Genomic DNA, 13,787 nt, shown 5'->3' on the forward strand with positions numbered 1-13,787 from the left:
CTGCTACAGACGCATTAGATATGTAACTGTATATACTGTACATCCAGAGGCTCTGAAGATGGTTTCAGGAACATTCTAAAATATAATACAATCACACAATATACAACAAGAATACAGTGCCTTGTATACCAGTAACCATTGGGCAGCTGTGGCTCAGTACCGGAGAGTTAGCGGTTTGATCCCTGGAACATACCGTTCAACTGCCTAGCCGAAGTGTCCTTAAGTAAGACAGAGCAAGCCCAAGTTGCTCTCAGTGCTTGGCACTGGTGTGTGAATGTGTGTGTGCTTGAGTGAGTGAATGGGTAGATGTGTCACTGTAACTGTAAAGTGCTTTGAGCACCAGTAGGTGCGCTACATAAATACAAGAACATTTACCATTCAGTGCCTGCTTTCTCACAGTACACCACTACTCCAATACTGACTTACTGATACAATACTGCAGAACACTTGAGTTATCTTCAGAACCAGTCATGTTCTGGAAGTCACATAAACCTGTCATAATAAGAATCACGACCATACTTCAGTAGTATAACCAGGTTCTAAAAAAGCACTTACCATAATCATAATCTGCTTCTGGATCTGTGGAAGAAGCAAGAGAGTTAGAGTAGATGCAAAATATAGTATAAAGCATACTATACACAAAGAAAAGGCACATATAGTACATGTTTGAGTATGATAATGAGAGAAAAACACCATATAAGAGATTAAACAAATAACAATATCATCACATCTTGTTTTCGTATAGCTTGCCTTTATTAACCACACACAGAGTGCTGATGGGAAGCTGACAGGGTCATGGGAAATCTGCCCAAGACTTCTGTGACATGTCAACCTGAGGCCTAGACCATTTTTGGGCCACAGAAATCCACAGATGCACTACCACTTTGTGGTATTTAAGTGAACTGTTACAGTAAAATTATTTTATTTTGACAGTCACACTTCAGTCACTTAAGGTCACTAATCCTAGCCCTTGATGGTTTCACAGAAAGCACTGCAGAACTTTCCATGAAATACTGTATGTCTACATTTATATATCTATAATATGTAGCCTAATGCATACTATAATAGAGGCCAACATGACATAAACTCAGCATGCTCCTCAGCTTACCATCAAAGGGTTTGTCAAGAAAGTGTCCATACACAGTACTAGTGGCTACACCCAAGTAGTTGGTGGCCTCCAAAGTGTAGTTGCCGTTATTGTGATGTGTTGGGTTTTTAAAGGTTAGGCAGCCCTCTATGTCATCCTGGTAAATATCCATATCAGGTCGCACATACTCAGTGTGGGAAATTTCCTGAATGGGGAGTGACAGAAGAGCAAAAAATGCAAAAAACAGTGATTTGAGGCAATGAAATAGTTTATCTCTCTCTCTCTCTCTCTCTCTCTCTCTATATATATATATATATGTACATAAAAGTATTTGCTCCCCTCAGAATGTTCTACATTTCTCACAAGTCCTGAAAGTAGACAAGCAGACAAATATAAACCAATCAAATAAGTAAAAGAGAAATATTATATTTATGTACTTGTTTATTCAAGAAAATAAATTATTTTACATATATGTGAGGTGCAAAAGTAAGCGAACCCTTGTTTTCAGTATCTGGTGTGATCCCCTTATGCAGCAATAACAGCAATTAAACATTTCCGTTGCTGTGGTCAAATGGGACCTGGACTTCTTCTGATATACAGTATGCCTTCCTACCAGGACCAGATAAATACATAATTCAGAATGGAATCAAACTCACCGTATCTTTGTAGAACCATCTTAAGGTTGGGTGGGGAGAACCGCGAACAGTAAACTCTATGCATGTGTCATGGCGGCGTTCTGGTTCCTTCAGCTTCACAATGATGGGAGGAACTTAAAAGATCAAAAAGAACAATTGGACACATGAGAATTGTTTTGCAATTAAACAGAGGAGGGCACAAAAAGATCTAGCTTTGTTTTGCTGTCACATGTACGTACCTCCATCACAGTGAAACTCATATTATCGGTAATGATACTTGATACCTGTCACAATGTTTAAATCAAAATCGAGAGAACCCAAAAGCAGGAAATCGGGCACTGAGGAAGGATGTAGAACAAAAGTAAACTTAAATCAAATCTTCTGGTGAATATTCAAAGAGGACAACTAAAGGTGATAGCAAATCCCAAGTCGGCAGGGTCCACAAAACACACCAGGGACAATAGGACACATGAGGAAAAAATGAATTTATAATCTACCAGGGCTGGTTGTGTTGTGTTGTGTTGTGTTGCTGTGTTGTGTGTATGGGTGCTTGGTCTTTCAGGCTCAATGTTAAAGGGAAATGTTAGGGCTATTGTGAAGGCAAATTTGTAAAACATGGATGTTTTGAAACCCCCACAAGAATCCCGTTTCAATTAATTTGTCTGCAGCTGTTTGTAAGGAGTTGCTTTATGCTTTAGTCTTAAATTTTAAACGACAGAAAGAACTGTTTCAATTGTGCGTGCTATTAGAGAAAGTTCAGAATAGTAAGACAGCCAAAAGAATCTGACAAAACCCAGTCAACAGAAAAATTAGGCAGCAAACAGAGAGGGCTCAAGTAGACTTAATTTAATCAAAGAAAGTAAATTCTATCAGGCAAGTCATTGATAATGTATATAATATTCGAGTAGTTTATGCTTGGTGAATAGATTTAGGAAAGAAAATATATTTCAGGAAATAGATTTAAAGTTTTTAGGAACTTAGTTCTTGACTGGGTGCAACCAGATTATGCAAAGACTGGTGTTCTGTTGGACTATGGATCAGTCCCTGAAGGTTACACCCAGCAATATTTAGGTATGGCAGCAGAGGCTGTTGCACTGGCAGCTAATTGTTTAGCATAGAGGTAATGGTGAGATCGCTTATGTTTTCTCACACATATTTTTTTAAGAATTATAGATGGGGGTTATGTGTCTGTGTGTGTGTGTGTACATGTACTTACAGTGAACAGTTAGCTGAACAGAAGCATTGGTCATGCCTACTATGTTGGCAGCAGTGCAAGTTAGCTGGAAGTTGTTGTCATCTCTGCTCACATTCACCAAAGTTATGTTGATGGAGAGAACGGTGTGGTTGTCATAGATTTCATCCTGGAGGAAAAGTAGGTTGAAATAAATTGGTAATATAAAAAAAGGACTGAACATGAGGCAGGAGTGTAGCATGGGAGCAGCTACGTGTCACCTTCATAGATCAAGTACATAGAAATGGTGTTACTTAGATACTAGTGCTGGAGACTACAATACTCTTAGTTTTGTGGTATTCAGGAAAGGATTAAGGATAGTGGGACTATAGCGGTGTCATCAGCTACACCATAGTATTATAGGGATGAAGAGGGTGAAGATGACTGGCCCTACAGGCCACCTGTATTCAAGAAGAGGGTTAAGCATGCATTCTAACATGGTGGGACAGTGAGTTGGTTGATTTTCCAATTGTTGATTGTGTTCCAGTTCATGGGCGATTTTAGAATTGAAAGTGGAGCTAAAGAGTCATTCATTCATTCTGTAATTCATCTTCTGTAACCGCTTGTCCTGTTAAGGGTCGCGGGGGGGCTGGATCCAATCCCAGCTGTCATCGGGTGAGGGGCGGGGTACACCCTAGACAAGTCGCCAGTCTATCACAGGATGATAATGATGATATTCTTGACTGTTGAGATAATACAATTCTCTCAAAGCACTTCATGATACAGGCACAATGTATCCAACTTAAGTATGGACCACTTCTTCCTCACATTGCTTTGATGTATACTCATTGATGAAACTGCAGACTCGAAGGCCAGATCACAAACCAGTACCAGATCCAAGCAACTCCTGATGTGGTGGCCAAAGAAGTCTCATACATACAACAGTGCTTCACTGGATTGGTCAATCTATAACCACTGAGCCTTAGCCAGGTTTAACCCAAAGCATGAGGTGTAGTTACTGACCATAATTATGATCATATAATGAATTTTCTTTGAGCTCAAAGAAAAATTCCCTCAACAGGATAAGCCATAGTAGATAAATATCAGATGGATGGACGGATGGACGGATGGATGGATGGACAGATGGACGGATGGATGGATGGATAGATAGTTAGGTCAAGGTAATTGACTGTATCAACGAGACCCTCTTGCATCACCAGTCTCTACAGCTGAACAGTTTTCATCACATAGGAAATAAAAAAAAAATAAAAAATCCTACTATTTTGACACTTTCAATAACATATTGATATTTTGCTTCTCAGAGTTCTCTGTCGGGTGAGGTGGTTAGCACTGATGCCTCACGGCGAGAAGGTCCCAGGTTCGAATCCATGGGCCGACTGGGCCTTTCTGTGTGGAGTTTGCATGTTCTCCCTGTGTCTGCGTGGGTTCTCTCCAGGTACTCCAGCTTCCTCCCACTGTCCAAAGACATGCTGGTTAGGTTCATTGGTGATTCTAAATTGGCCGTAGGTGTGAGTGTGTGTGAATGGTTGTCTGTCTCTCTGTGTTAGCCCTGTGATAGACTGGTGACCTGTCCAGGGTGTACCCCGCCTCTCGCCCAATGACAGCTGGGACAGGCTCCAGCAGACCCCACAACCCTTCACAGGAACAAGCGGTTACAGAAGATGAATGAATGACGAGTTCTCTGTCAGTAATCATAAAAAAGTTCTTATTGATTGGGTTGATGAGGTAAGGACTATTAGGCCCAGTGTTCATGCTGTTACTAGCCATTCCAGCTCTACTCCCACTTCCACCTCCTTCTGTTATGTGTTATTTTTGCAAAGATTTAGACAGCCTTGACTGTCAAAATGATAACCCACCATGATAAGGCAAAGTCTTGAGTCTTGTCCAAACTCCCAACTCTATTCTTTACTGTTTGAATCAACACTCTTCCACCTAAGAAACACCAGTACTATCAGGCTTATAATTTTGTTATAATAATATAATTTTGCTACGGATACATGGCATGCTGTTTCCTGTGAGAAACACAAACATAAAACCTGTGTTGTTAGTTTACCAGCTGCACCCCCCAACCTTGATCACACCGCTACATTAATTTGCTCTGCTGTTGGTAGCTTGCACTGGTCATTGTTGAAATGAATTGTCTATCTATGTTATCTATGTAACTTTGATGGGTCCCTCCATATGAGCTGTGTTGCCTTTGTGCTTGCTCTGGGGGTCACAGGCTAGGTTTTGTAAAGCATCTTGAGATGATTTGTATGGTAATTGACGCTATATAAATAAAATCTAATTGCATTGAACTTTGCTCTGCATAGAAAATCTGTCCCTAAAATTTTATTTAATGAACAACAATCTCATACAGGGCTCAGACTTGGTTAAGAGTTGAGAATTGTCATTTACAGTGTCTATAAAAGATATCAATTGATTTTCACAAAAGTCCTTAAAGTAAACAAGAGAACCCAATATGTATTTGTTTAGTCAGTAAAATAAAGCAATATTACTTATATGTGAAGGGCAAAAGTGGTGGTGGGCACTTTCTTGCACTTACTGCACCTCACATACATGTAATATTGACAAAAGTTCCTAAATAAACAAATACACAAGTCTCATATTTCCGTTTCATTTGTTTTATTGGGTTCTCTTTGTCTACTTTCAGACCTTTTAAAAATCTGCTGATATTTTGAGTCATTTTTATGACTCTGAGGGGCGCAAATATTTATAAGCGACACTGTGGATTGAGGTGCAGTTGTGTGTCAGTATTAAAGTTAATGACATAATCATGCGGCACATAAATAAAAGCAACAGCTCTTAATATAGTCATTACCTCATCAGCCCAAAAGCAGGGTGATACATCTGTTATAGCTTGAGCTGGTGTGGCTACAATGCCATTTACTGTAGATTTTACTGCTGGCAGAAGAACCAGGATAGATGCAGATGAGTATATGATGTGTCAGATTTACTCAAATGCAGCAAAACTCAATAGACAATAATTCATCTTTCAGCAGCATTATAAAACTACCCTAAACACCTGGTCAAAGAAACCAAAGAGTTCTATTTCCTACTGCTGTCACTGTTGAGTCTTCGCTTTGTCCACCACAGGCCTTTCTTAGGTCTGCATCCACTAAATTTAATAATAATAAAAATAATAATACATTTTATTGTATGGGCGCCTTTCAGGACACTTAAGCTAAAACACAATTAAAATACACAAAATTGTTAAAATAAAACACAATTTAAATACACACAAACATATATATAGAACATATAGTTACATAAAAATGACAGCAGATAGAAGTGACACTATGGAATAGAGTAGGCCTGGCTGAATAAATACATTTTAAGATGAGATTTGAAGGTGGTGACAGAGTCTGAATTTTATAAGTGTTCCGGGAGGGCATTCCAGAGGCAGGGGGCTGAATGACAGAAGGCTCTGGACCCCATGGTGGACAAGCGAGCAGGTGGGAGGATGAGTTGGATGGATGAGGATGACCTAAGAGTGTGGGCAGGAATGTTTATGTGGAGCAGGTTAGTGAGGTACTGAGGGGCGAGGTTGTTTAAGGCTGTGAAGGTGAGAAGTAGGATTTTGTAGGTGATACAGAATTTGACAGGAAGCCAGTGGAGTTGCCGCAGGACCGGTGTTATGTGACTCATGGAGGGGGTTCTAGTGATAATTCGTGCAGCGTAGTTTTGAAGTTGTAGTTTATGGATGGATTTGTACAGTAAAACAAATAAAAGGGAGTTGCAGTAGTCCAGACAGGACATGACCAGGCTATGGACCAGAGTGACAGTATTGTCAGTTGAGAGGGATGGATGGAGACGGGAGATATTGCGTAGGTGAAAATAGGCTGAAAGGGTGATACTGTTAATGTGAGAATGGAAAGAGAGAGTGGTGTCAAGGATGACACCCAGACTCTTAACCTGGAGGGAGGGGGAGACTGGGAAATTGTCAATTTGAATGGAGAAGTTATTTATTTTAGATAGGGTGGGTTTGAGAAGAAGAGAAGAATTTCAGTTTTGCTACTGTTAAGTTTGAGGAAGTTGATGGAGAACCAGGTTCTGATTTCCTGAAGTCAGTCTGAGAGGTAAGTGGGTGGAAAGGTGGAGTTGGGTTTGGTGGACAGGTAGAGCTGGGTGTCATCCGCATAACAGTGGAAATGAATATTGTACCTATGAAATATCTGGGCAAGGGGGATGAGGTAGATGATGAATAAAAAAGGCCCAAGAACATAGCCTCGGGGGAACACCAGAGAAAAGGGGGATGGGTGGGATGTAAATGTCTTTAAGTGAATGAACTGAGTGCGGCCAGAGAGATATGAGATGAACCAATCGAGAGGTGTGTCAGAGATACCAAAGGAGGCTAGTCTATGGATGAGAATAGAGTGAGAGATGCGGTTAAATCAAGGAGAATGAGGATTGAAAGGAGTCCCGAATCAGCAGCCATTAGGAGGTCTTTGGTGATCTTCAGCAGAGCTGTTTGTGTGCTGTGTAATGGGCAAAAAACAGACTGAAATTGTTCATATAGGCTATTGTCACAGAGGTGGGCATGGACCTGAGATGTAACTCTTTTTTCAAGAACTTTAGAGAGAAGAGGAAGATTGGAGATTGACGAAGGCTATTGAAGTTGTTGGGGTCTGTACCAGGTTTCTTGAGTATAGGGGTGACTGAGGCTGATTTGAGAGATGACAAGACCAGAGGTGAGAGAGGAATGAACAAAGGCAGTTATAAGAGGGGTGAGAGAGTTTATGGAGGCTTTAACAAGACCAGTTGGCAGGGGCTCGAGCTGGCAAGTGGATGGCTTAGCTTTCCTGATGAGGTCAGATATGTCAGAAAATGAGGGTAGTTTGGAATTGGTAGTTTGGATTAGAAAAAAAAAAAATTAACTCTGTGTTCTGAGTTCTTTGCCTACTTCTTTTCACTTTTCCTCAGACCACCATCTATGCCGTGAGGTTTGCCTCTCTTCTCTTAGACCACTGTTCAACTGAGATTCCTGACATTCAGAAGGAGGGCCTTGACAACACAAATCTGATGGCTCAGCTCTCTCAGTCGCAGGTTCTCTTTCCTAGTCTCAATCCTCCCCACTGGGAAGAAGCTCAACAATAAAGGGAAAATGTGCTCTGCTTTTGAGGCTATCTCCAGCTTCACCATGACCAGGCATTTTTGTAATGCTACAGTGACTCTTATTTTGCTGCTAGCTGCTAACAGCCATATTGCTCTTGGTCTTGGTCGAGTTTGGTCATGACAAACTCTCAGTTTGAAAGGAATTGACTGGATGCTATGCACTTTCAGCACTGTGGCCCAAGCTAGCTATTTCTGCCCTCCCCTGGGTTATGTACTTGCTTACATGTAAAATGCAACATTCACAAATCTAGCCAATATTGTGTTCTGCCTGGTGTGAGTTAATGTGTGTGTGTCCTCCATACATCTTGTGTAGTGACGGAGTGCAAGCCGTTGACGGACCAGTCCACCTCAGGTAAGGGGGATCCAGAACCATTACAAACTGCAGTTATTCGATCACCTTCTACAACTGTGAGGTTGCTGTGGCTGACACTGATTTCAGGGAGGTCTGCAAGATAGAGACAAAAAGTCACAGAAACTGAGTGTTGGTACTATGTCTTTCATAGTACAAAGTATTTCATAGTACACACGTGTTGTCAAAATCATCATATAATGTAATTTGCCCATTCCATTACTTCATTATTTAGGGTGCATGATGGTAAATGATAAATGGTCTTGTATTAATACTCATAACACTTTGCAATCAGTTCACACAAGTACACATACATTTACACACCTGTGCATAGCATTTGGAGCAACTGGTGATTTAGTGTCTCAAGGACACTTGTGGCATGTACTGGGGACCGAACACTCTGCTTTGTGGACAATCACCTATCTATTGAGCCACAGATGCCCCAGTGATGATCAGAGGTATCAGCTGTGAATAATACCCAGCTGAGAAATTGTTGCCTTAGGCAATGGTCACAGCCAGTAGGCAACAAGGTTGTTGGATTAAGACTGGTCAAACAAGGCAATCAGTGCTGCCTTTAGATGTTAAATGATTTAATACAATGTCCAACAGAAACTGGCATATATAGGAATATTTAGGGGGTGGCTGTGACTCAGTAGATTAGTGACTCAGAACATGTCACATGCTGAACTGGCCTTGAGCAAGACACTGAACCCCCAGTTGCTCCAGTGGCACTGGTGTGGCAATGTGTGAGTGCTTGTGTGAGCAAATGGGTGGATAGTTCAATATGACTGTAAAGCGATTTCAGTACTAGGTACACTAATAGGTAGATACGCTCTATATAAATACAGTACCAATTACCGCATTTAATCATCAAATCAAATCATGTGAAAAAAAACAAAAAACAAACATTGAATATGCAAATATTCTTTCTTAAGAACTCATCACTGGTTCTTTTCCTGGAATGCTGTATTTAGTGCTCGCCAGTGTTGGGTACGTTACTTTTAAAAAGTAATTAGTTATAGTTACTAGTTACTTCTCCCAAAAAGTAACTGAGTAAGGAACTTACTCCACCATGAAAGTAACTATTGCGTTACTTTTTTTTTTGTTTGAAGTTTAAATATGTCTAAAAATTTGATTTTTTGCAGCTCTTGCTTGTGGCTGGCTGTAGTCTGAGAGCCAAGTCGGATGTCTTCAATAGAGCTCAGGGCATCACGTGACTTTTTTGTTGACACCGCCTTGGCAGGAAAACTGAGGAGGTTCATGACAGTAACGCAACTACAATAACAAGTAACTGTTTAATCCTGAATTTCTTTCTCATTGTGAGTGGTTTTAGTGCTGAATGAGCAACACCCCTTTCTAAGCCACGTTATTAACATTAGCCTAATTTGCCTCCATGAAAAGACATCTGTTGGACATCGTGTTGGTGCTAAATAAAAATTAAACGTTTTGCGCTTTGGGGGACGAAGACGGCGCTGGATTCTGTACCTGATATAAAGTGGTTGCTACACAAGCGAAACCCATTTCTTGAGGGATCCCACCGCTCCGTTTTCTCGTACCTGCTTCTTGAGCATTTTATTGCAGTGATCCACATCTACTGTCTTGCAGTATCTTTGGGAATCCTATAAAATGATTTCTCCTTTGCTTGTCCCCAACTATTCAGACATCCTGGGGCACCACAGCTGACGACCATTTTTGAATGCAACTGGTACAAGGGCAAGTTAGTTGCTGCAGTTGTCAACCGAGTGGTGATGAGCAAAGTGCGCTTTCCTGCCAATATGGCGGTGTTGTGATTGGTGCAGGGTGACGTCAGCTACCGGAGCTCTATTAGTTGCTTCACTTCACACTTCATAACGCACCACATTTAATTGTTGGTAACAGCGGTAACGGCATTACTGACGTCGGTAACAGCGTTGTAACGATGGAAATAGTAATTAGTTAGATTCCCCATTACTGAAAAAAATAACGCCGTTAGTAAAGCTGTTAATTTTAACACGGTAATTGCTATCACTAGTGCACGGCAAACATGTCCTATGTTCTTTTGTCCATATAATTCAATTTCAGACTCATGTGTCCAAAGGACATTAACCAGAAGTTCTGGTCTTTGTCTACAGTCTCTCTGGCAACTTCAGTCTGGCCTTCATGTACTGTATCTCTCAGAGAGCAATGGTTTCCTCTTTGCAATATCCAGTTTTTCCTGCAAAGTCGGTACATTAAAATGTCTTTCTAAGAAGATCTGCAACCAAATCGATAGGTTCTCTTTGTCTACTGTCAGGACTTGTGTGAAAAAGCACTAAAGTTCTGAGCCATTTTTATACAGAAAGGGAAAAAATTCAGAGGGGTGCCAATACTTTTAAACAGCACGGTACACTGACCATGCTTAACATTATGACCACCGACAAGTGAAGTAATTAACATTTACCATCTTGTGACTACACATGTTCTGCTGGGAAACTTTGGGACCTGGCATTCCTGTGGATGTTACTTGTACCACCCACCTAGACCAGACCAGGCACCCCCACCCCATAGCAATGACACTCCTTGATGGCAGCAGCCATCCCCAGCAGGATGCAGCCTGGTAGAGGCACACACACAAAAACACTTTAGGAACAACTAAAAAAACATGAAAAACACCACAAGGTGTTGACCTGGCCTCCAAATTCACTAGATTCCAAACTGAGCAAGTACCTGTAGGATGCACTGAAACAAGCTTGATCCGCAGAGACCCCTCCCCTCAACCCATAGGACCCCCCACTAACAACATTCTGTTGCCAGACACCACAGGACACCTTCAGAAGGCCCATGTCCATTCCCTGATGAAACATAACTGTTTTGGAGGCAAATGGGAGACCTACACAATATATGGAAGGTGGTCATAATGTTATGCCTGATCGGTGGACATGTTTGTGTGTTATTCTTCAGTTTCTAACCACATCTGCTGACGTTCATATCCTGAAGCAGTATCTTCCTGCTGCCTTCAGCACAATATAACTGTTGGCTGTTTAGTGCTGCATCCCCTCGCTGCTGCCATAGCTGGAGCCAGCGGATCCCACAGCCACAGGCAAACACCACCTCCTCCAAATGGCTGGAAAGAAAAGAGAATTGACAGTATTAGCATGACACATCACGTCATGTATTTACCTTCATTGCATGCCAGAGGAATGAAACATATTTGTCACATCAAAATTCTGTAGGAACGTACAACAAAGGTGAAATTAAGGTGTGGCACATTCTACCGATCTCTAAACTGAGACTGCTATGTGTGCAGAAGGTGCATTGTTCCCCAGGCTTCCGATACACAAGCCCAAATACACTCTCAAGCCCTGGAATCCATGGAAACACAGATTGATGATTATGTAACACTGCCACCCTCTGGATAGTGTTTTTCTATGAATTGTGCATTTTCATTCTGATCAAATGATCATTAGGTAAACTTTCTGAAATCCACTTAGAAAGTTTGAAATATTTATTCATGGAAATCAGTAAAGCAGAGATTAAAGAGTGTTAAATATGAATTACATTTGGTGAGCCATTTAAAAATAGACGAAACCTCATGGACCAGAAATAGAAATCAGTAATTTTGGACTAAAGAACTAAGTAGCTAAGTAGACCACACTGGACCACATCCACATCTAAAACCACTATACTTTCACAAATCAGAAACTTTGGAACAGTCCTCAAACTATTTAATTAGGCTATCTTTATTTTATCAGCTTTTACTTGACTGCATGTATTTCATACCCAGTCAGTGAGCCACAAAATTGTACACTTTTCTACGAGCTATGCCTAAACATATTGAACTAGTTCAAGTCCTGCAATTTGTAGATGTACAAAGCATTGTCCTCCTTAGTCTAAATCTTAATGTTAATAAACTATGGACTTTGGATAGCTGTACTTGACCTTGGAAATAATTGTATTGTCCTGCAAAACATTTAGTTCTTGGCTACAGCTGACTTCTAGTGCATAACCTGATCAGCCAAAAGTGTGCCAAAATGTGACTAGGTAGTGATAATTTTTGTCTTTATATGATCTATTGTTGTACTTGTAAGACATGCTCTATTTATAAAATGATGTATTAAAAATAAGTTCTTTAATTATGTGACTGGTATATTTCCTAAAAGAGACAAAATCCATTCATTTGTTGATTTTTTTTTTTGTTGGCATTTTGCATTTTGCATTTTGATACTGCTTGTCAGTAAATTTGTGAAATATTTTTGTTTGCCATTGTCATTGCAAATGGAAAGAAAGAGCAAAATATATGCAGTGTGAATGTTCCGTTAACATCGCAATCTATTTCAGACTATTTACTTTAGATTTATGATGCGCTTGCCTAAAGAAATTAAGTAAACTAACTACTAGTAGCAAAAACTCTCTTAACCATTTATAAGGCACTCACTGAAATTCTAAAGTTCAACCTTAGAATGTAATTATAGTGCATAAGGACTTTTTTTACTTTGTGACATTTTTCAAACTAATTAATTTTCATGTAGTAAATCAATGCCAGTGAAGTTATCATATATGCTTCCTTGCCCTTAAGTGGTAAAAAAATGTAAACATGTATTTAGACCATTAGAACATAAGTGCTGATTCAGGCACTTGTCAACATAAACATAACCTCGTTAGCCAACATTATTCCTCTTCTTCGTGGTAGTGGACCTTGTAGACCACATTTGACCCTGATTTGACAATGTTGCCTTGATCTTCTCTGATTAGCTGGGTGAAAACCACATGCTTCTAAACTTCACTGAGAGGCACAGGGATGCAATTTAAAATGTGTGTGGAAGTTACCAAATATGGTATATACTCATCCCATAAATGTTAATATACAGTATTAGTGGATGCTACACAAATATGAATCAGGGACTGGCCAACGCTATGAGCTCCACATCTGCTAATATCACTGTACAAACACTCACACCACCTTTATCTGCCTGTAATGGCTTTATCATGGCACCAGCTGCTACGTCCTTCTTGTTAAGAAAGTCCGACATATTTCCATCTGCATTTAAGTCCTAATTTACAAACTTCACAAGGCTAACCTTTCCAAAGTGCAGTTGCTTAAACACCAGTGACCGATATGGAACATGTGACCACAGCAGAGAGCAAGTCATTCTGTCACATACGGTGGCAAACTAAAACGTTTCCCAACTTGTAACAAAGAAACAAATGAACAGTTTCCAGGATTCTGATGTCAAACTGTAGGCATTGCCTCACATCCTACATACGCAAAAGACATCACATCTATCGGTTCAGTACACCACATTGTTGGAAGTGCTTTCCTTTTAGGAATATGGGAAAAACTCAAAAACAAAATTATGATGGTGTTGACAGAGAGATATTGGTGAGGGCACTCACTCATGCATGTGTGCATGGGAATCCAAAACAGACATGGTTGAAATACTAGATACTTGT

At 40.3% G+C, this 13,787-nt stretch overlaps 1 protein-coding gene across 1 annotated transcript in view; it reads right to left on the reverse strand.

The window, feature by feature from the left end:
• Positions 1-13,787, reverse strand: part of LOC311496231 (NT-3 growth factor receptor-like) — a gene marked incomplete at its 5' end in the record, with an annotated part of 44,688 nt that overhangs the window by 15,536 nt on the left and 15,365 nt on the right. Inside the window, 6 exons of the mRNA XM_084555993.1 lie at positions 556-579; positions 1,109-1,292; positions 1,744-1,856; positions 2,939-3,083; positions 8,332-8,474; positions 11,306-11,460. Of these exons, the coding sequence (XP_084412119.1) occupies positions 556-579; positions 1,109-1,292; positions 1,744-1,856; positions 2,939-3,083; positions 8,332-8,474; positions 11,306-11,460 (764 nt within the window). The remainder of the gene's footprint in view (positions 1-555; positions 580-1,108; positions 1,293-1,743; positions 1,857-2,938; positions 3,084-8,331; positions 8,475-11,305; positions 11,461-13,787) is intronic.

This window comes from Chelon labrosus, assembly GCF_963514085.1.
Source record: "Chelon labrosus genome assembly, chromosome: 11".
In the NCBI taxonomy this organism is placed as follows: domain Eukaryota; kingdom Metazoa; phylum Chordata; class Actinopteri; order Mugiliformes; family Mugilidae; genus Chelon; species Chelon labrosus.